Source organism: Chiloscyllium punctatum, chromosome 39 (genome assembly GCF_047496795.1).
Source record: "Chiloscyllium punctatum isolate Juve2018m chromosome 39, sChiPun1.3, whole genome shotgun sequence".
In the NCBI taxonomy this organism is placed as follows: Eukaryota; Metazoa; Chordata; class Chondrichthyes; order Orectolobiformes; family Hemiscylliidae; genus Chiloscyllium; species Chiloscyllium punctatum.
In genome coordinates, this window is record NC_092777.1 from 11025549 (window position 1) to 11049293 (window position 23745).

At 47.6% G+C, this 23745-nt stretch overlaps 1 protein-coding gene across 4 annotated transcripts in view; it reads right to left on the minus strand.

The window, feature by feature from the left end:
* Nucleotides 1-23745, minus strand: part of LOC140463813 (protein HID1) — a 101785-nt gene that overhangs the window by 56279 nt on the left and 21761 nt on the right. For all 4 annotated transcript variants that reach the window (XM_072558161.1, XM_072558160.1, XM_072558163.1 and 1 more), the window contains exons 3-6: nt 22278-22448; nt 7174-7290; nt 3225-3331; nt 1745-1861 (exon numbers count right to left, since the gene is read on the minus strand). In XM_072558161.1, the coding sequence (XP_072414262.1) occupies nt 1745-1861; nt 3225-3331; nt 7174-7290; nt 22278-22448 (512 nt within the window). The remainder of the gene's footprint in view (nt 1-1744; nt 1862-3224; nt 3332-7173; nt 7291-22277; nt 22449-23745) is intronic.

Sequence of the window (23745 nt, forward strand, 5' to 3'; positions counted from 1 at the left end):
CTTTCTTCCTTTTTGGAATGAACTGATCCTGCAATTTCTGCATTATACACAGAAATATCTGCCATTGTTTCTCCACTGTCATCCCTGCTAAGGTATTGCACCATTGAACTTTGGCCAGCTCCTCCCTCATAGCTCCATAGTTCCCTTTATTCAACAGAAATATTGTCACTTCCAATCGTACCCTCTCCCTCTCAAATTGCAGATTGAAGCTTATTGTATTATGGTCACTACTTCCCAACGGCTCCTTCACTTCGAGGTCTCTGACCAATTCTGGTTCGTTGCACAATACCAGATCCAGAATTGCCTTCTCCCTGGTCGGCTCCAGCACCAGCTGTTCTAAGAATCCATCTGAGGCACTGCACAAAGTCTCTTTCTTGAGGTCCAATACCATCCTGATTCTCCCTGTCTACCTGCATGTTGAACTCACCCATAACAACTGTAGGTCATCTTTGCGACAGGCTAATTTCAGCTCCTGATTCAACTTACATCCGACATCCAGACTACTGTTTGGGGGCCTGTAGATAACTCCCAAGAGGGTCTTTTTACCCTTAGAATTTCTCAGCTCTATCCACACTGACTCTACATCGTCTGATTCTAGGTCCCCCCACACAAGGGACTGAATATCATCCCTTACCAAGATGGCAACCCCACCCCCTCTGCCCGTCAGTCTATCCTTACGATAGCACGTATAGCCTTGAATATTCATTTCCCAGGCCCTGTCCACTTGAAGCCATGTCTCAGTTATCCCCACAATATCGTATCTGCCAATTTCCAAAAGAGCTTCAAACTCATCCATCTTATTTCTAATGCTTTGTGCATTCATATATAGTATTTTTAATTTATTACTGCCCTCACCCTTCCCATCAACTCCCATTTCACTCAACCTTACAGGATGTTAATCATTGCAACAGCAGGATAGCACTGCACAAAGAGTCCTTGGTCCAGCCACACTTTATTTATTCACAAGGTGTGGACGTCACAACTAGGCCAAGGCTTGATCTACTATGGTGTAACTTTTTTCTGTAATCTGTTTATCGGACTGTAATGCTTATCCTTTTAACTATGCCTTATTTCTAACTTATTCTATGAATCACTGTTAGGTAAAGCAACTTTTCCTTTTTCTTCCACTTTTTGTATCTAAGACTTGTACCTATGTACTTTGTATCTAAGATGGCGCCACGGGAAGCAACATTATCAACTTTTCACTGTACTCATGGACTTCTGTGCTTGAGGACATGTGAGAATAAAACCTATTGCCCATCCCTAATTCCCCTCAAGCTGGTGGGAGTAAATTCCTTGGAATGCCACACTCCCTGAAAGTACAAACATGCCTCTGGTTTAATGTCTCGTCGAACTGATGGCACCTTCAAACAGTGCACCTCCAACTCTGTCAGTACAGCATTGGTGTGTCTGCCGGGGTGATGCACCTAAATCTTATGAAGGTAAGTGAGCCATGGCAAACTTCTCAAAACCTCCAAATGGAGTAGACTCTCAGTGGGTACCACCACCTAATCTGGGCTGTAACTGGGGGGCCTTTATCCATCTCAGCACACTCACTCCTGAACAATCAGATCTGAAATCCCTCTCCCTACCAATCTGAAAAATATGGATGGGAACGTGATCAGAGAAGGCTTCAAGAAAGGGGTCGTGGGAGAGGAGGGGGGAGTGGGAGAGTACCTCAATAAAAACACTCACAGCAGCCCCACAGCACTTTGGATAGCTCCTTCTCCTACCTGGTCCTCACCTGTTCTCTGTCGAGCAGAAGAACTGGACCCAGGGGTTGAGAATGTTTCCCTCGGTGGTGGGTGGGAGATACACAGCCTCGGAGAAACAAGTCAGCAGCAGCTTCAGAAGCTCTGTCCTGTGGGAACAAGAGACAAGCGCGGTGAGGGAGGGATAGGGGTATCAAGTTTTAATACCTCAATCACCCAACTCATCCCACCAGTGCTCACCATGACCCTTCCAGAGAATTAGAGCACAATAACAGCCCTTCAGCTCACAGGTCTGGGCTGGTGCCTAAACCCCAGAACTCCTATTTTAATCACTTCTTCCCACCCTGTCCTGTATTAATCCACTCAATTCTCCCTCTTGTCAGCACAGGCCTCCCATTCTGTATATATACTCTGCCTCAATCAGTTACTGCGACAGCAAGGACCATATTCAGATCAGTACTCAATTCTGTATTTGATCTAAGAGTAATGAACTTATATTCACGCCTCTTATTCTGGACTCTACTAATGGAAACAGCATCTCCACATTGAACTAAAGACTTTAAACAAGAAATACCATGCCTTGCCCTTTCCAAAGGAAAAGAGCCTTCTCAATCTTTCCCATCCTCTCAAAAACTTGAAAACCACTCTCCCCAGTGTTTAATGGGTTTTTGCAGAGGAGACCAGAACAGCGATGACTGCGGATATTTTTTGTTTTATCATGAATCTTTCAGATTGCAGTAATCCAGAGAGAATGTGATATCAAATCCCACCACAGGATTTCAAATTTTAAAACCAATTTTGTTTTTAAATTTCTTCATGGGACCTGGGTGTTGCTGACAAGGCCAGTATGCATTGTCCATCCCTGGAGGTGGTGATGGTAGGTTACCTCCTTGAACCACTGCAGTCCACATGGACCAATGCTGTTCGGGAAAAACATTCCAGTGACATTTAAGGAAAGACAACAGAGTTCCAAGACAGGATGGTCAGCAACTTGGAGAGGAATTTGCAGGTAGCATTCCCAACAATCTGCTTTCCTTGTCCTTCTAGATAGGTAGAGGTCACTGACTTGGAAGGTGCTGTTGAAGGAGCCTTGATGAGTTATTGCAGTGCATCTTGTAGATGGTACACCTTGCTGCTACTGAGCATCGGAGGTGGAAGAAATGAAAGTTGAAGGCGGTGGATGGAGTTCCAATCAAACGGGGGCTGTTTTGTTCTGGATGGAGTTGAGTTTCGCGAGTGTTACTGGCACCGCACCCACTTGGAGAAGTGGAGAGTATTGTGCCTTTAAGATGGAGGAGAGGCTTTGGAGACTCAAGAGGTGAATTACTCAAACCCCAAATTAGCTAGCAGAACAAGAATTTAGATTTGTGCCTACATTTTATTTCATCTCGAGTTACCCGCCCCTCCAGTCAAATCCAGTCACGGCCCACTCAGAGCACTGCCTGCAGGAGATTCCAAGGCCAAGTGAATGTCAAATCAGACCCACACCTTTACATGGAGCTGGGTCCTCACCTGTTTAGGTCGTGGATGTAGCTGTGAGGAGGAGAATGGGCAAATCCTACCCCAGCCTCCCAGATGTACTCACAGCTGTCGATACAGTGCAGATCCTCAGCAGTTTCCTGACGGGGATAAATAAAACCAGTTAGTGAGCAGGGACATCCTGTACCATCCAGCACACGACACTCTCCTTCTGTCCACTATCATCAACCAGAAATGTATTGAGTTTAGCAGGCAGTGGGGTATAATATGTCATGAATGGGTCCTTGAATCACACCAAGCACTCACTGCCAACATCAATTATCAATTGCAGAGTGTTAGATACAGACAGATCTTCTTTCATACATCAAACACACTCAGGACAGATACAACTTGGGGTTAAATACAGAGTAAAGCTCCCTCTACACTATCCCCATCAAAGACATTTGGTGTCAGGACTCGCTGGTGATAGCAAAACAGTTCACTATTCAGAGGGCGTGGCTGTGTCTGCTGGGAGAACTGAATTCCTCTCAGTGGGCAAGTGGCCTGCTCCCTTCGATGGGCTGAAAATGGTGATAAGTTAGTGACCAGCAGGCATGAGTGGATCATTCCACCAAAAGTCAGCACATTGGTGAAAGGAAGAACAAGCAGTCTGTCGCAACACTGACTCTCAAAGCACAACAAAAGGCCATCGCACATGCCACCCACCACACACATTCACAGTTGAACCTGAAAAAAACGATGCTGGCAAATATCATTAGAAGCTGAGATCGTACAGGTAATGGATGGCATGAAAATGGATGGGCAGAATGTGCTGGAAAGGCTGCTATGTTTCGGGTGGGTGCTCAGAGTTTGCTGAAGGAGTCAGAGGTAGTGGAAAGGCTGGTTATAATCTTCCTAATCTTCACAAGATACAGGGGAGGTACCAAAGAATTGGAAATTGGCAAATGTGACACTTGAATTCATGAAAGGATGCAAGATCTTACCGAGTAACCATAGGTCAATCAGTTTACATCAGTGGTGGGTAAGGTTTAAGGGGCATCATCTTTGAGAAAAAAAAATCAAGAAATGTCTTGAGAAGTCTGAGTTAATTTAGGAGAGCCAGCACAAATTTGTAAATACAGATCTTGTGCGATTAATCAAATTGAAATGCCTAATGAAGAAACAGAGAATGTGGATGAAGGGCATGTGGTGGTGATTGTTGTCAGTTTGGCTTTTAAGGAAACGTTTGACAATATTCCACAGAAGAGGATGGTTCACAAAACTGAGGCTCAAGGAATAGGGGGGGGGTCAGTGTCCAATGTAATAAAGTATTGGTTTGCAGGGAGGTGCATGGTACTACAGAGTGCTGGATGGTGGGGCTCTAAAACGGTCAGTGCTTCTTTGATATCAATAAATGACTTGGGTATTGGAATATTAAACAACATTTCAATGTCTCAATTTCAAATTCAGAAAGGAGGACAATTTTAACTGACTGTAACAGGACACGACAGGCCTGGAGAATGGACAGGCAGGTGGCAGATTGAATTGAATACACAGAAATGCAGGCTGATCCATCATGGAGAAGGGATTGGGTCAGGCAGCAAGTAGGAAGGACAGACCGATCTGAGTGGTCATGGGCATCCATTTTCGAAAGTGAGAGGACACACTGAGAAAGTGGTTAGCAAACTGTGTGAAATCTTGGGCTTCATTAACAGAGGTATATTGGGTACATGGGAACATCAGAGAAGTGGCCATTCAGGCCTACAAGCTTGCTCTGTCATTCTAGATAGTAAATCATCTACCTCAATCCTATATTGCCATACGTCTCCATATCCCTTGATGGTATTCATCACCAGAAATCTTTCACTCTCCATGCAAAGGTAAGGAAGTTATGTTGAATTTTTATACAGTTCCGGTTAGGCCAAAACTAAAACTTTATATCCCACACGAGTTGCCACAATTTAGGACGATCCTTGAAAGGGTGGAGAGGATTTACAAGAATGGTTCTAGGGATGGGTTGCTCTCCTTGGAGTCAAAAAGTGAGGTGCTGGAAAAGCACAGCCGGTCAGGCAGCACCCGAGGAGCAGGAGAGTCGATGTTTTGAGCATAAGCTCTTCAGTAGTCCTCACTTTCTTCTCCTTGGAGCAAAGGAATTGAGGGGAGAGTTGATCGACTGATACAAGTTTAGGACAGATTTAAGTAAGGGAAAACGGTTTCTATTTGTTGACACAAATGTGAAGCTTTGGGGGCGAGAAATAGGAGATGTGATGAAGAATGTTTTCTTTAAACAGTGCACGTGGGAATGACCTGTAAAACACTACTTACGAGTCAATAGAAGTGAAGACTATTAATGATCGAGAACCATGCTGGAAATCAGAAACAAAAACAAATACAGAAATTGCTGGAAAGACTTCAGTTGTAGGTAAAGCGGTGGCAAAAGTTACATTAGATAGGATTTATAATCATCTCGATAGGAATAAGTTGATTAGGGATAGTCAACACGGTTTTGTGAAGGGTAGGTTGTACCTCACAAACTTTATTGAGATCTTTGTGAAGGTGACCAAACAGGTGGATGAGGGTAAGCTGTTGGTGTGGTGTTTATGGACTTCTGCAAGGCATTTGATACGATTTCCCCATGGGTAGGCTACTGCGCAAAATACGGAGGCATGGGATTGAGGGTGATTTTGCAGTTTGGATCAGAAATTGGCTAGCTGAAAAAAGACAGAGGGTGGTGGCTGATGGGAAATGTTCATCCTGGAGTTCAGTTACTAGTGGCGTATCACAAGGATCTGTTTTGGGGCCATTGCTGTTTGTAATTTTTAGAAACGAACTGGATGAGAGCATAGAAGGGCAGGCTAGTAAATTTGCAGATGACACTAAGGTCAGTAGAGCTGTGGATAGTGACGAAGGATGTTGTAGTTTACAGAGGGACATAGATAAACTGCAGAGCTAGGTGGAAAGGTGGCCAATGGAGTTTAATGCGGAAAAGTGAGAGGTGATTCACTTTGGAAGGAGCAACAGATATTCAGACTACTGGACGAATGGTAAGATTCTTGGTAGTGTAAATGAGCAGAGAGACCTCAGTGTCCTGTCCATGTATATAGTTCCCTCGAAGTTGCCACCCAGGTTAATAGGATTGTTAAGAAGACAAACAGTGTGTTAGCTTTTATTGCTATAGGGATTGAGTTGTAGAACCATGAGGTCATGCTGCAGCTGTACAAACTCTGTTGCGGCCGCACTTGGAGCATTGCGTACAGTTCTGGTCACCGCATTACAGGAAGGATGTGGAAGCTTTGGAAAGGGTTCAGAGGAGATTTACTAGGATGTTGCCTGGTATGGAGGGAAGGTCTTATGAGGAAAGGCTGGGGACTTGAGGCTATTTCCATTGGAGTGAAGGTGGTTGAAAGGTGACTTAATTGAGACATTTAAGATAATCAGAGAGTTAGATAGGGTGGACAGAGAACCTTTTTCCTCAGATGGTGATAGCTAGCATGAGGGGCCATATCTCCAAATTGAGGGGTCATAGATATAGGACAGATGTCAGAGGTCGTTTCTTTACTCGTAGAGTAATAGGAGCGTGGAATGGACTGCCTGCAATTGTAGTAGACTCGCCAACTTTACAGGGCATTTAAATGGTCATTGGATAGGGATATGAACGAGAACGGAATAGTGTAGGTAAGATGGGCTTCAGATTGGTTTTACAGGACGGCGCAACATCGAGGGCTGAAGGGCCTGTACTGTGATGTAATGTTCTATGCTCTAACTCCGCGGGTCTGGCAACATTTGTGGAAAGAAATTAGCGTTGATGCTTCAGGTCCAGTGACCCTTCTTCAGAAATGTTAACTCTGATATCTCTCCACAGGTGCTGCCAGACCTGCTGAGCTTTTCCAGCAGATTCTGAGACGAAGAAAGTGCCATTCTCCAGCATTAATATCCTTCACTTTGACAAACACAAAATTAACTCCAATAATGAAGTGGCGGGAAGCTGCTGAGTGTGTCTTACCGGCCCAGACTTCCTGTGACTCTGGACGGTGAAGTCTGGGCAGAAGAGAAGGTCAGCGATGGCCAGTAAGAGGGATTCAGCGAGAGGCCGGGCATTCTCATCATCTCCTTCATCAGCCTGTATACAGAGAGATCAGACAAACCTCTATTACGGACTGCAACACACGTTCTTCCCCATTGCCTTCATGGGCACAGTAACAAACTTCCCATCAATCCATTCCAATCAAGGACAAGCACCAGCACCATCCATGGCAAGTTGGTGCACATTTATTTGGCTCCTAAATTTAGCAATGATGATTACACCTCGAGACATGCATTATTGACTGGAAGTGTTCTGTGATGCCCTCGCTTTGTAAATTCAGGTTTTCCTTTCTCTTTCTTCTGATACCACAAACTAAATATTCTCTGAGGTTGTGGAAACTCAACCATTGATCATGTTCAGGACATTCATTGAGAGAGTACTACTTGCTACTTCTTAGACAGTCCTTCAGGGTTGAGGATGTCTCTCTTCCATGCAGGATATGGGGATAGCACAAGAAAGTGGCACAATCAGCACCCATCAGTGAACTGAATGTTGGAGCAGACTTGATGGGCTGAATGGCCCAATTCCTTTGTACTAAGATAGCTGGACTTGGCCAAGATCCTAGTTACTGCCTAACCTTTGGTGTTAAAGCTCCCCTGCCTCTCAGAGAACTCACCTCTTGTCCCCACTGAAGGCCATCTATATAACCCTGAGATCACCACTTCCCGAAACCTGCCAACAAGCTGGTCCGGCTACCTCCACCTCTGACATAGAGTGGAAATCGCTATGTCCAGAGGGCCGTTTCCAAGTAATTAGAGGATGGTAGGCAGACTGTTTCTCGTTGTATTTAGGAGAATGATTTGCAGACAGGCTTGCTAGGCTGAGGAGGTTAACCCTCAGATGGAGTTCATTGTCCCAGTCACCAAATGGTCCACACCAAAAAACTGTGACTGCATTTCAAAAAAGCATTCAAGCAAAATATTGCAGCTGTTGTTAAATCTGAAATAAAACTGGAAATACCCAGGCCAGTAGCAACTGTTGACAGAAAAACAGACAAAGGACACAGCACAGTACAGGCCCTTCAGCCCTCGATGTTGTGCTGACCTTTTATCCTACTCTAAAATCAGACTAACCTACATGCCCTTCATTTTATTATCATCCACGTGCCTATCCAAGAGTCGCTTAAATGTCCCTAACGTTTCTAACTCTACTACCACTGCTGGCAGTGCATTCCACGCACCTTACACTCTGTATAAAGAACCTACCTCTGACATCTCCCCTAAACCTTTCTCCAATCACCTTAAAATTATGCCTCCTTGCGATAGACATTTTCACCCTGGGAAAAAGTCTCTGGCTATCTATGCCTCTCATTATCTTGTACACATCTATCAAGTCACCTCTCATCCTTCTTTGCTCTAATGAGAAAAGTCCTAGCTCCCTCAACCTTTCTTCACAACACATACCCTCCAGTCCAGGCAGCATCCTGGTAAATCTCCTTGCACCCTCTCTAAAACTTCCACATCTCTCCTATAATGAGGCGACCAGATCTGAACACAATTTCCAAATGTGGTCTAACCAGGGCTCTACAGAACTGCATCATAATCTCACTGTTCTTAAACTTAATCCTCCTGCTAATGAAAGCCAACACACCATACGCCTTCTTAACAATCCTATCGACGTGGGTAGCAACTTTGAGGGATCTATGGACATGGACCCTAAGATCCCTCTGTTCCTCCACACTACCAACAATCCTGCCCTGTACCCTGTATTCTCCATTCAAATTCTATCTTCCAAAGTGAATCACTTCACACTTTTCCAGGTTGAACTCCATCTGTCACCTATCAGCCCAGTTCTGCATCCTGTCAATGTCCCACTGCAACCTACAACAGCCCTCCTCACTATCCACAACTCCATCAACCTTTGTGTCATCGGCAAACTTACTAACCCACCCTTCCACTTCCTCATCCAAGTCATTTATAAAAATCACAAACAGCAGAGGTCCCACAACAGATCCCTGCAGTACACCACTGGTCACCGAGCTCCAGGCTGAATACATTCCATCAACTACCACCCTCTGTCTTCTCTGGACCAGCCAATTCTGTATCCAGACAGCCAGATTTCCCTGTATCCCATGCCTCCTTACTTTTTGAATAAACCTACCTTGGGTAACCTTATCAAATGCTTTGCTAAAATCCATGTACACCACATCCACTGCTCCACCTTCATCAACATGTTTTGTCACATCCTCAAAGAATTCAATAAGGTTTGTGAGGCATGACCTGCCCCTCACAAAGCCATGCAGACTATGTTTTCCAAGTAATCATAAATCCTGTCTCTCAGAATCCCCTCCAATAATTTGTCCACCACCGACGTACAACTGACTGGCCTGGGATTCCCAGATTTATCCCTATTTCCTTTTTTGAACAAGGGAATAACATTTTCCACCCTCAAATCATCTGGCACTACTCCAGTGGGCAGCAAAGATCATTGCCAAAGGCGCAGCAATCACTTCCCTCGCTTCCTGTAACAACGTAGGATATATCCTGGCTGGCCCAGGGGATTTATCTATCCTTATGTCTTTCAAACTTTTCAGCACATTCATCTTCTTAACATCAATCCTGTTTGAGCATATCAGCCTGTTTCACGCTGTCCTCAGAAGCGTCAAGGTCCCTCTCAGTAGAGAATACTGAAGTAAAGTGATCATTAAGGACCTCCCCCACCTCCTCCGACTCCAGGTGCAAGCTCCCTCCACTATCCCTGATCAGCCCTACCCTCACTCTGGCCATCCTCTTGTTCCTTACTTCAGTGTAGAATGTCTTGGGGTTTTCCTTAATCCTACACGCTAAAGCTTTTTCATGCCCCTTCTATCTCTCCTAAGACTATTCTTCAGTTCCTTGCTGGCTACCTTGTAAACCCTCTAGAGCCCTGTCTGATCCTTGCCGCCTCAATGTTTTATGTAAGCTTCCTTCCTCCTCTTGACATTAAACATGAAACTTCTCTTTCCATAGATGCAGCAAGACCTGCTGAGTACCTCCAGCACCTTGTTTTTATTTCAACAAGTATATCACCAGCTGCAGAGCACGGAACGATCCAGTGATTAACGGAAAGCACATCTACATTCATTCCTGGGATCTGGGTGGTGTTGACAAGTCAGGATTTAATGCCCATCCCTAATTGTTCAGAGGCTAATTAAGAGTCAGCCACATTGCTGTGGGTCTGGAGTTACATGTCAGTCAGACCAGGTAAGGATGACAGATTTTCTTCCCCAAAAGACATTGAGAAAACAGATGGGTTTTTAATAACAATCCGCAGTGATTACATGGTTGCCATTGGTTCAGTTTATTACTGAATTCAAATCACACTATCTCCCATGTCCCCAGAACATTAATCCGGGGCTCTGCATTAGCAGTCTAATGAAGTTACCATTATGCCATTGGCTCCTCACCTTTCTTTTCCAATTTAATTTGGGGGGGGATGTAGGGAACTACAATATCGATGTATTGCAAATATACATTAATATTTAAAAACTAAGAGAAAAACTGGCAGAAGTTGAACTGTGTCAACATTTTCCAGCATTGATAAGGTTTATTTTTGGAAACAAAGTCAAAGTTTTAATGTGTGCTGTAAGCCAGATGTTGTTCACAGAAAATCAGTTAAATTTGGAGAAAAGGCCAGCAAAGCTTTCAAAAAAATAAGAAATGAGGTTTATGATGCTTAGTTACTTTAAAAAAATGGTTTTTGAAAAGACTACCAGGAACTATGCAAATAGTTGCCTCAAAACTATTTCTGGACTTGGTTTTCTGTTCCAGACCTGAGTAATCAATAAGGATACCGCAAAGGTCTCTCCTTCCCTCAGTAGAAATACCTGGGAACCTGAGAAAGGTTTCAAATACCAGTATTGCTGACTACCTAATAAACCCCAAAAAGCTGAACCATTGATGCAAGACTTTGGAAAGTGGCAATCTCGATTTGAATCCAAAATGAAAATCTAAGGCTAAGTCTTCTCTTTAAAGAATAAGTTTTGCTTATAATAAACTATTTTAAGTTAATTGAAGAAGCTTGGCAAAAAAACTCTTTCATTCTGAAAAATAACATGAAAGGGAATCAATTAGACAATTCAGTGATGAAAGTTATATTCAGAGATCTGAAGGGTCACTGAATCCGAAACATTAACTCTGCTTTCTCTCCACAGATGCTCGGTTTTCTCAGCGATTTCTGATACTGGCTTCCGATTTCCAGCAGTACTTCAGCTTTTTATTGTGTTTTGAGTTGTATCTTGGTGGGACTGATGGAGTGGAGTACCAGCCCATTCCTCCCATTATAGCTATAACACAGGTTTATCTGCAACTTACGATCCAAGACAGAAAGCAGAACCTCTGTAATCACTGAAAGCCAGCTCAACCCAACACCTTGTCCGAGGTTCTGAGCTCCATGTCTCCACACTCTTCAAACACAGCCTGAAGCATTGCTGACAGTTTCGCGTAACCACCTAACTAAAAAGACTTGCAATAAATCCTTTGAAAGTTCAGAAACTTTGAACTCTTTTGAGAAGGACCTTTCTGGCCTCAAACTGAAACTATGCAAGTGAAAGCATTTGGAATTATTCTTGATACGAACTGCAGGCCAGGGCAATGGCAGTGTCGGCGTTCAGACACATTCCAGCTGCGTTTTCAAACTATACAGGATGTGTGCTTTTTGGGATTGGGATTTTACCTTGGTTAATGGATAACTTCAAATGGCTTTGTGCCCACATGCAATTAGGAGCAATAACATTGAAAATATGATGGTATTGTGACTGATAAGACTTGTTATCTCCAATGCTGGCTGCCCGGAACTCCAACAGGCAGTTGGCTCTTCAGGAGCTGGCTGCCTGAATATCGAGGGTCATTCTCTGCTGTTCCTTTCAAATGTGTTCAGTTCTCATCAGTTCAAAATCAACCACAGGCAAATTAAATCTGTGAAAATACTCTGAAGTAACCAGCACTTAAGGCTACTGAGCACAGTAGGATCTCCTACATGAAATTTCAAGGTATTGTGGTATTTTGCAATAAGACAAGGTGCTTCTAGGTAGCAGCAAACATACCATGACTGAATTTTACATTCGGTATTAGATTAGATTAGATTAGATTAGATTCCCTACAGTGTGGAAACAGACCTTCTGCCCAACCAATCCACACCAACCCTCCAAAGAGTAACCCACACAAAGTCATTTCCCTCTGACTAATGCACCTAACACTATGGGCAATTTAGCATGGCCAATTCACCTGACCTACACATCTTTAAAGTGTGGGTGGAAACTGGAGCACCCGGAGGAAACCCACACAGACACAGGGAGAATGTGCAAACTCCACACAGACGGTCACCCGAGGCTGGAATCGAACCTGGGACCCAGGTGTTGTGAGGCAGCAGTGGTAACCACTGAGCCACGAAGGAGTGAGGAGTGAAGATAATATTCTAAATTTAAATAAGGGCAAATATGAGGCCATAAAAAGACATCTGGCTGAAGTGAATTTGCTAAAGATAAGTCGATAGACATACAGTGGCAAACATTTAAGGGGATTTTTCAGAATACGTAGAATAGACATGCTCCAATAACTAAGAAAGAAATAAGGCATAGACCCACCATCAGTGATTACCTGGAAAGTGAAAGAGAGCATGAAATGAAAAGAGAAAGATACAATGTTGTAAAGGCAGGTGGAAGGTGAGAAGATTGGTCAGAATACAAAAAAAAAGCAGCAAAATCGATCCAAGACTGAATAAAGAGAAAATAAAATCGAGTAAGACTGTAAGCTAGCCATAAATATATAAACAGAGAGTAAGAGCTTCTCTAAATATTTCAAGAAAAGTTAATAAAGTGAGTGTTGAACCTTTCAGGAAAGTAGGGAAATGGCACATGAAATTAATAAAAGTATTCACGACTCACATCAGTCTTCATGACAGAGAATATACATAACATCTCAGTAGAAATGATAAATCAGAAAATGGCAGGGAAAGAGAAACTCTGGAAAGTCATAATCACCCAGCAATGGTACGAAGTAAATCGCTGCAGCTGTGGGCTGACACGTGCTCAGGTTCTGATAAGGCCTGCATCCTCGGGTCGAGTGAGTCGTGTCTATCAAAACCAATGACAGTTAATGCATTGGTTTTAATTTTGCAAACTTTGTCTGATTCAGGGAAGGTCCCATCACAATGCAAATGAACAAACGTGACTTCTTCATTCAAAAAGGGAGAGGCAGAAAACAGAAAACTGAGGCTAGTTTAACATCTGTCATAGGGGAAAATGGTTGAAGCTATTATTAAAGAGGGTAGAGGAGGACACTTGGAGAGTTCAAGATAATCAGGTACAGTCAACATGGTTTTGTGGAGGTGAGATGTTCATCCTTGAGTTCTGAGGAGGTAACACAAGTTGGGAATGAATGGAACCAGTGGATCATCTGTACTTAGATTTCAAGAAGGCAGTTGATAAAAGCCACATCAAATATTCTTGTGAAAGAATAAAGGCTCATGGTCAGTGCATCCCTCTCTCGTTCCCAAGTGGAAATATTTATCAATTAACTTCCACCCAGCCCACACCTTGACTTCTCCCTTCCAGGCCTCGATATCTTTGGTTCCATTTCTGGGGATCGGCTGGCCACCTATATCTGCTACAAACCCATAGACTTCCACAGTTACCTTGGCTATACATCTTCACATCTCGCATCCTATAAGGATTCCATTCCATTCTCCCGGTTGCTCCATCTCTGTTGCATCTGTTCTGATGATGCCACCTTCTGCAGGGAGGCCACAGAAACATCCACCTACTTTTCTCAACTGAGGATTGCCTGCTACCACGGTTGACAGGTCTCTCAGCCATACCTGACCTATTTCCTGCACTTCTGCCCATACCCATTCTGTTCTCTCCCACAGCCATGATAGGGTCCCCCGATCCTCACTTCCATCCCACCAGACTCCGCATCTAAAAGATTGTAGGCTGCCATTTTTATCCCCTCCAATGAGATGCTACAACCAGACACATATCCCCTTCCTCTCCTTTGTCAACACTGTGCAGGGACTGTTTCCCCCAGGACATGCTGGGTCCATTCCTCCTCCACTCCCAGCACCACCCCACATCCGCATGGCACCTTGCCCTGTAACCACCCACCCATTCACCTCCTACCTCCTCCCTCCTCGGTCTCCAAGGCTGCGGACAGGCCTTCTAGGTGAAGGAGTGATTTACCTGCACTTCTTTCAATTAATCTACATTTGCTGCTCACAATGTGATCTCTTCCACAGTGGGGAGATGAAACGCAGACTTGGTGAGCGCTCTGTGGTATACCTATGTTGTGCCCAATTTAAAAAAAAACCCAAGCTTCCAGGCGCCTATCACTTTGAAACACCCACATGTTCCCACACCAACATCTCTGTCACAGACCTGCTGCAACAAGCCTAAGCACAAGAACAACACTTCATTTCCCACTTGGGGACCCTGCAGCTTCTACCATGCAACATGGAGTTCAATAACTCTACAGCCTGATTACATTCACCATGTCTTTTTTTTTAAACTAACCCCACACCCAGTCCTGTTGTGACATGGGTTAATTTTAGCACAGCCAACCCATTCTCACCCACTGAGGCCAATTACCACAACGCACAGACTGCTTTCAGCACAGATGACCCATTCCCAGCTAACTTCAGCTCTCATTAAGAAACACACAGTTCTGCTGCTGAGTCAATGGACTCAAAACATTAACGTTGCTTTCTCTCCACAGATGCTGCCAGACCTACTGAGTTCCGTCAGCAATTACTGGTTTTGTTCCAAAGCAAATAAATTATGTTCAACTTGTCTCAAAGCTTGATTAGACTTTGGAGTACGTTGGCCAGTTCTGATCGTTATGTGACAGAAAAAACACTGGAGAGAGTACAAGAGACTAAAACTGAGAGGTTGGGTCTCATTTCTCGTGAAAGGGAAGAGTCATCTAACAGAGGTCTTTAAAGTTATGAAGACATTTGATCAGATAAATAAAATCGTTCCACTTGTTATGAGGTTCAAAACAGGCATTAATGAATCCAACATGGAATTCAGGAGAATTCACAGGGTGGTGAGAATTTGGAACTTTCTCCCACATGAAGACATTAAGGCAAATAGTTGAGATGCATTTAAAGGAAAGCAAGGGTACAGACAGTCCTACTGAGGGCTTCAGATGAAATAGGTTAGGGGGAAGCCCTTGTCAAGTGTAAAACACTAGTGTAGATCCAGTTGAACTGAATGCCCGAGTCTTATTCGATTAGATGTATATATTTGGTGTATCTTATTGAGATTAGTGCCACTGAGATAAGAGACATCATGCTTCTAATTACTATCTAGAATCTCAATAGGGGTTCTTGTCTCACTGTGGCAATGTCCCAACTTTTGAGTCAGAGCTCTGTCACAGCAATCTGAATGGTTTGATTTAAAATATCTCCGCGAAATGACATCACTTGGTACGATCAGGTCAGATTTCGCTGCTCGTTGGATGCTGCCTGAACTGCGGTGCTCTTCCAGCACCACTCATCCAGAATTATGCTGAAAATAGCCCACTGATGGTTTTTGCCAAGGCTTCCACAATGGCTACATCAAGTATGTTAGTCTAGGCAGCTTATTATGACAGGGGCTTCTGCTGTTTCTTCACTAGCTGCTGATCAGATTCTGAAACACCCCCGCGTGTTGGGGACGGGGCCAGGGGAGACGTACACGCCTGTCCCCGCGTGTTGGGGACGGGGCCAGGGGAGACGTACACGCCTGTCCCTGCGTGTTGGGGACGGGGCCAGGGGAGACGTACACGCCTGTCCCCGCGTGTTGGGGACGGGGCCAGGGGAGACGTACACGCCTGTCCCCGCGTGTTGGGGACGGGGCCAGGGGAGACGTACACGCCTGTCCCCGCGTGTTGGGGACGGGGCCAGGGGAGACGTACACGCCTGTCCCCGCGTGTTGGGGACGGGGCCAGGGGAGACGTACACGCCTGTCCCTGCGTGTTGGGGACGGGGCCAGGGGAGACGTACACGCCTGTCCCTGCGTGTTGGGGACGGGGCCAGGGGAGACGTACACGCCTGTCCCTGCGTGTTGGGGACGGGGCCAGGGGAGACGTACACGCCTGTCCCTGCGTGTTGGGGACGGGGCCAGGGGAGACGTACACGCCTGTCCCCGCGTGTTGGGGACGGGGCCAGGGGAGACGTACACGCCTGTCCCCGCGTGTTGGGGACGGGGCCAGGGGAGACGTACACGCCTGTCCCCGCGTGTTGGGGACGGGGCCAGGGGAGACGTACACGCCTGTCCCCGCGTGTTGGGGACGGGGCCAGGGGAGACGTACACGCCTGTCCCCGCGTGTTGGGGACGGGGCCAGGGGAGACGTACACGCCTGTCCCCGCGTGTTGGGGACGGGGCCAGGGGAGACGTACACGCCTGTCCCCGCGTGTTGGGGACGGGGCCAGGGGAGACGTACACGCCTGTCCCTGCGTGTTGGGGACGGGGCCAGGGGAGACGTACACGCCTGTCCCTGCGTGTTGGGGACGGGGCCAGGGGAGACGTACACGCCTGTCCCTGCGTGTTGGGGACGGGGCCAGGGGAGACGTACACGCCTGTCCCTGCGTGTTGGGGACGGGGCCAGGGGAGACGTACACGCCTGTCCCTGCGTGTTGGGGACGGGGCCAGGGGAGACGTACACGCCTGTCCCTGCGTGTTGGGGACGGGGCCAGGGGAGACGTACACGCCTGTCCCTGCGTGTTGGGGACGGGGCCAGGGGAGACGTACACGCCTGTCCCTGCGTGTTGGGGACGGGGCCAGGGGAGACGTACACGCCTGTCCCTGCGTGTTGGGGACGGGGCCAGGGGAGACGTACACGCCTGTCCCTGCGTGTTGGGGACGGGGCCAGGGGAGACGTACACGCCTGTCCCTGCGTGTTGGGGACGGGGCCAGGGGAGACGTACACGCCTGTCCCTGCGTGTTGGGGACGGGGCCAGGGGAGACGTACCCGCCTGTCCCCGCGTGTTGGGGACGGGGCCAGGGGAGACGTACACGCCTGTCCCCGCGTGTTGGGGACGGGGCCAGGGGAGACGTACACGCCTGTCCCCGCGTGTTGGGGACGGGGCCAGGGGAGACGTACACGCCTGTCCCCGCGTGTTGGGGACGGGGCCAGGGGAGACGTACACGCCTGTCCCCGCGTGTTGGGGACGGGGCCAGGGGAGACGTACACGCCTGTACCCGCGTGTTGGGGACGGGGCCAGGGGAGACGTACACTCCTGTCCCCGCGTGTTGGGGACGGGGCCAGGGGAGAAGTACACGCCTGCCCCCGCGTGTTGGGGATGGGGGGGGGGGGGGGGGGGGGGGGGTGGAATACATACACGCCTGTCCCCACACGTTGGGGAAGGAGGGGAGATACGTACACCCCTGTCCCCGCGTGTTGGGGAAGGCGCTGTGGTTACGTACACGCCTGTCCCCGTGGGTTGGGGAAGGGTGGGATACGTACACGCCTGTCCCTGCATGTTGGGGGAAGGGGGAATACGTATACACCTGTCCCCGTGTGTTGGGGAGGGGGTGGTGGGAAATACATGCACACCTGTCCCCGCGTGTTGGGGAAGGGGGGAATACGTACACACCTGTTCCCTCATGTTGGGGATCAGGGAATACATACACGCCTGTCCCCACGTGTTGGGGATCATGGAATACGTACACGCCTGTTCCCTCGTGTTGGGGACCAGGGAATACGTACACGCCTGTTCCCTCGTGTTGGGGATTGTGGAATACGTACACGCCTGTCCTGTGTTGGGGATCGTGGAATACGTACACGCCTGTCCCCTCGTGTTGGGGATCATGGAATACGTACACGCCTGTTCCCTCGTGTTGGGGATCGCGGAATACGTACACGCCTGTCCCCTCGTGTTGGGGATTGTGGAATACGTACACGCCTGTCCCCGCGTGTTGGGGATTGTGGAATACGTATACGCCTGTCCTGTGTTGGGGATCGTGGAATACGTACACGCCTGTCCCCTCGTGTTGGGGATCATGGAATACGTACACGCCTGTCCCCTCGTGTTGGGGATCATGGAATACGTACACGCCTGTTCCCTCGTGTTGGGGATCGTGGAATACGTACACGCCTGTCCCCTCGTGTTGGGGATTGTGGAATACGTACACGCCTGTCCCCTCGTGTTGGGGATTGTGGAATACGTACACGCCTGTTCCCTCGTGTTGGGGATCAGGGAATACGTACACGCCTGTCCTGTGTTGGGGATCGTGGAATATGTACACGCCTGTCCCCTCGTGTTGGGGATTGTGGAATACGTACACGCCTGTCCCCTCGTGTTGGGTATTGTGGAATACGTACACGCCTGTTCCCTCGTGTTGGGGATCAGGGAATACGTACACGCCTGTCCCCTCGTGTTGGGGATCGTGGAATACGTACACGCCTGTCCCCTCGTGTTGGGTATTGTGGAATACGTACACGCCTGTTCCCTCGTGTTGGGGATCAGGGAATACGTACACGCCTGTCCTGTGTTGGGGATCGTGGAATACGTACACGCCTGTCCCCTCGTGTTGGGGATCGTGGAATACGTACACGCCTGTCCCCTCGTGTTGGGGATCATGGAATACGTACACGCCTGTTCCCTCGTGTTGGGGATCAGGGAATACGTACACGCCTGTCCTGTGTTGGGGATCGTGGAATACGTACACGCCTGTTCCCTCGTGTTGGGGATCGTGGAATACGTACACGCCTGTTCCCTCGTGTTGGGGATTGTGGAATACGTACACGCCTGTCCCCTCGTGTTGGGGATTGTGGAATACGTACACGCCTGTTCCCTCGTGTTGGGGATCAGGGAATACGTACACACCTGTTCCCTCGTGTTGGGGATCAGGGAATACGTACACACCTGTTCCCTCGTGTCGGGGATCAGGGAATACGTACACGCCTGTCCCCGCGTGTCGGGGATCGTGGAATACGTACACGCCTGTCCCCTCGTGTTGGGGATTGTGGAATACGTACACGCCTGTTCCCTCGTGTTGGGGATCAGGGAATACGTACACACCTGTTCCCTCGTGTTGGGGATCAGGGAATACGTACACGCCTGTCCTGTGTTGGGGATCGTGGAATACGTACACGCCTGTTCCCTCGTGTTGGGGATCGTGGAATACGTACACGCCTGTTCCCTCGTGTTGGGGATTGTGGAATACGTACACGCCTGTCCCCTCGTGTTGGGGATTGTGGAATACGTACACGCCTGTTCCCTCGTGTTGGGGATCAGGGAATACGTACACACCTGTTCCCTCGTGTTGGGGATCAGGGAATACGTACACGCCTGTCCCCTCGTGTTGGGGATCATGGAATACGTACACGCCTGTCCCCTCGTGTTGGGGATCAGGGAATACGTACACGCCTGTCCTGTGTTGGGGATCGTGGAATACGTACACGCCTGTCCTGTGTTGGGGATCAGGGAATACGTACACGCCTGTCCCCTCGTGTTGGGGATCGGGGAATACGTACACACCTGTTCCCTTGTGTTGGGGATCAGGGAATACGTACACACCTGTCCCCTCGTGTTGGGGATCGTGGAATACGTACACGCCTGTCCCCTCGTGTTGGGGATCGTGGAATACGTACACGCCTGTCCCCTCGTGTTGGGGATCGTGGAATACGTACACGCCTGTCCTGTGTTGGGGATCGTGGAATACGTACACGCCTGTCCCCGCGTGTCGGGGATCGTGGAATACGTACACGCCTGTCCCCTCGTGTTGGGGATCAGGGAATACGTACACGCCTGTCCTGTGTTGGGGATCGTGGAATATGTACACGCCTGTCCCCTCGTGTTGGGGATCGTGGAATACGTACACGCCTGTCCCCGCGTGTCGGGGATCGTGGAATACGTACACGCCTGTCCCCGCGTGTCGGGGATCGTGGAATACGTACACGCCCGTCCCCGCGTGTCGGGGATCGTGGAATACGTACACGCCTGTCCCCGCGTGTTGGGGATCGTGGAATATGTACACGCCTGTCCCGTGTTGGGGATCGTGGAATACGTACACGCCTGTCCCGTGATGGGGATCGTGGAATACGTACACGCCTGTCCCGTGATGGGGATCGTGGAATACGTACATGCCTGTCCCCACGTGTTGGGGAAAGGGGGGGGGTGGGGGGAAATACGTACACGCCTGTCCCCGTGTGTTGAGGAAGGGGGGGGGGGGAGAAGAATACATACACGCCTGTCCCCGTGTGTTTGAGGGAATATGTACATGCTTGCCTCTGTGTTTTAACCGGGCGAATATCTACACTTATCTGGGGGAAGGAGCATGTACACTCCTGTGTGTGGGCAGGATATATATTTGCTTGAATGTGAGAGGGGGAATATATACACATATAGACACACTTGCCTGTATGCCTGCATGTGCATGTGGTGGGACTGGTATATGTATGTTTGTGTGTGTAGGTATGTGCATGGGGATAGATGCATACTTGTTTGTGTGTGCATGCATGTGTATGCTTGTCTGTGTGGGGACAGGTGGATGTGCACGCACACACGCAGGTATATACATGCTTGCATGTATGGTTATACGTATGTGTATGTATATGCATGCGCACATGCATGCCAGCGCGTGTGTGTGTCTGGGGGAGGGTGCAGGGGAGGATTGACACATCTGTTTGTATGAATGCAAGTCCTGTTGCATTGAATCCCTGCAATGCGTTTTGGATCTTATAAGAGTTGGTCAGTAGTATAGCAGTGCAACCTAACCAAGTTCCTGAACAGTTGTCTCAAGATTCTTGGAGGTTCCAGGAATAACTGGGAATTGGCAAATAATTCCCAATTTGAACGGATAAAATGTGGAGTAAAGGCAAACCTGAAAACGGAAGGTTTCTTTTCAGAGAGAATCATGGCAAGGCCCGAGCTAGCTGCCTGAGGGCCCAGGGTGTGTGAGACACAGGGTGTGGCTCTTTAACATTAAGCCAATTTGGCAGTGCATTGGGTACAAACTTCCAGCACAAGTGAGGAATGAAATTGTGTGTGTGTGTGTGTGTGTGTGTGTGTGTGTGTGTGTGTGTGTGTGTGTGTGTGTGTGTCTTGCTTGCTCAATCTGAAATTAAACTCTGCAATCACCCACCCAAACCTCTCCTCCGCTCTCATCTTGTTGACACTACTTGGAACGAAGTGATTTGCCGAACTACCAGAATAAAATTATCAAATAGGATGGCACAAAAGTATAGTAATTCAGCTGACTGAAACCGTGTTGGCTCTTTTAGAAAGCAATTTAATTTAATCCCACAGCCTGCTAGTCTCTTCTCAATCAGGTATTTATGCAATTCCCTTTCAAACCCTCCTGCTTCCACTTTCCTTTCAGGTAGGCATCCCAAATCATAACCGCTCATTGCTAAAACAAAGGGTTCTCCTCATGTTGCCTCTGGCTCCTTTTCAGTCGGTGCTCCCTGGTTTTCAACGGTTTTGGATTTGATCCCACTTACTATGTACAGGGTTCACTTGGTCACAAAGGTCATAGGATAACCGATTTCAATCAATAAAGACTGGACTGGAGAGAAATTGATCTTTGTCCTAAAAGGCAGTGGATTTTCTAATCCTGCTCACAATGGTGAGTCAGGCTAGATCTTACTGCAGACTCAGGATTAAGTTGATGCTCAGCACTATGGACAGGGTGAGGGGGAAGAGGAATCAAACTGCTGCTGGATGTGACTCAGTCATCACCTGACGAAGGAGCGTCGCTCCGAAAGCTAGTGTGCTTCCAATTAAACCTGTTGGACTATAACCTGGTGTTGTGTGATTTTTAAACTTTGTACACCCCAGTCCAACACCGGCATCTCCGAATCATATTTGCGGACCCTTCACCATCTCACTCTCCACCCAGAAACTCATGTCAATACCACCAAGCTTTCAGTTATCTCTCCCCAGTCTCTCCCTCCTTGCTTCAATATCATTCTTTGCTGAGAAGTCCCATAGTAGATTTACTGTGCATGTATAATGAACATTCTTGGTCATAAAAACTCAGCAAAAGCCCAAAGGCACTGGCATCTGCTGTTCTGAGAAAAATTCCAAAGCAATGTAAGGGAAGGACCTGGTATAGACCTTACCCCAGCACGGCCTGCTCCAGGAACTGTTGACCAGAAGAAGCCTCTCCAATCTGGATCCTCAAAGATATAAGGCAGGATGCGGGTCAGCAGCTCAGTGCAGTTAATAATAATCTGTTTCTCCTTGTCACTTGCACAGCCCGACTCAGCACCTTGGACCAACTTCTCAACTGCCTGGATGGACCAGAAAAAACACATTTATACAACCCATATTACCAGTGGAGACAGGCCTGTAACTCTATAACTTTGGAGTACAGTACTGTGGGGACAGCTCTGTCACTGTATATCACTGGGGTACAGTACTGTGGGGACAGCTCTGTCACTGTATAACACTGGGGTACAGTACTGTGGGGACAGGTCTATCACTGTATAACACTGGGGTACAGTACTGGTGGGGACAGGTCTGTCACTGTATATCACTGGGGTACAGTACTGATGGGGACAGGTCTGTCACTGTATAACACTGGGGCACAGTACTGGTGGGGACAGGTCTGTCACTGTATATCACTGGGGTACAGTACTGGTGGGAGCAGGTCTGTCACTGTATAACACTGGGGTACAGCACTGGTGGGTACAGGTCGGACACAGTATAACACTGGGTATATTCTTGCTGATAAAGCCAGCAGAAGGTAGTGGTGGGCTTTCACCTTGAAATGCTGGTCTTGATTTGATACAGAGTTATTTATTAATTTACTTATTATGGTACCTTGCTATGGGATAGGAGTCACATATGAATCAAGCTGGGGTGGTACATTAGGCTTCCTTCTCCAAAGCAAATTCCTAGGACAGTTGGGTTTGACAACAACCGTACTGCTTCACCGTCACTTTAAAGAGAAGAACTTTATATTTCCTGATGTTCTGTTTGAATCAAACACAAACTGATATGGTCAGTGTTCAACACTGTCAGTGACAAGTGCAAGCCTCTGGATTACTCATTGGTAAAGTAACTCCCATGTTGTCATCACTGGTTTATTAACGGGAAACTGGACAACATTATTTATCCGAAGCATTTTCTTAGAACTGCAACATACTGTATCTGCGGTAAATGGGGTCTGCGATTAGACCGAGGAAGGAAACACTCCACAAAAACATTTCCGTTTCCTGAAAAGCTGTGGTTTCTTCAAACCACGTAGTGGTCACCATGGAGAGGGGCAGCCATGGAGACACTAATCACATGATCAGCAAAGACATAAAACACAGAACAGTGAGACGAGAGGATACAGAGAAGAATTTCCATTTACATCAGAGACAAGGAAATGAGACAGTAGAGAAATTGGGATTGTTCTCCTTAATAGCAGACAAAGTTAAGGAAAGAACAAGTTGAGGGGTAAAAAAACATGAATGGTTTTAACAGAGTAAACAAGGCAACAAACAGAGGACAAAGATGCAAAAATAATTTACAAAAGTACAGGAGAAACAGGGAACATTTATTGTCCCAGCAAATTATGACTTGGAACCCACTGGGGGTTCC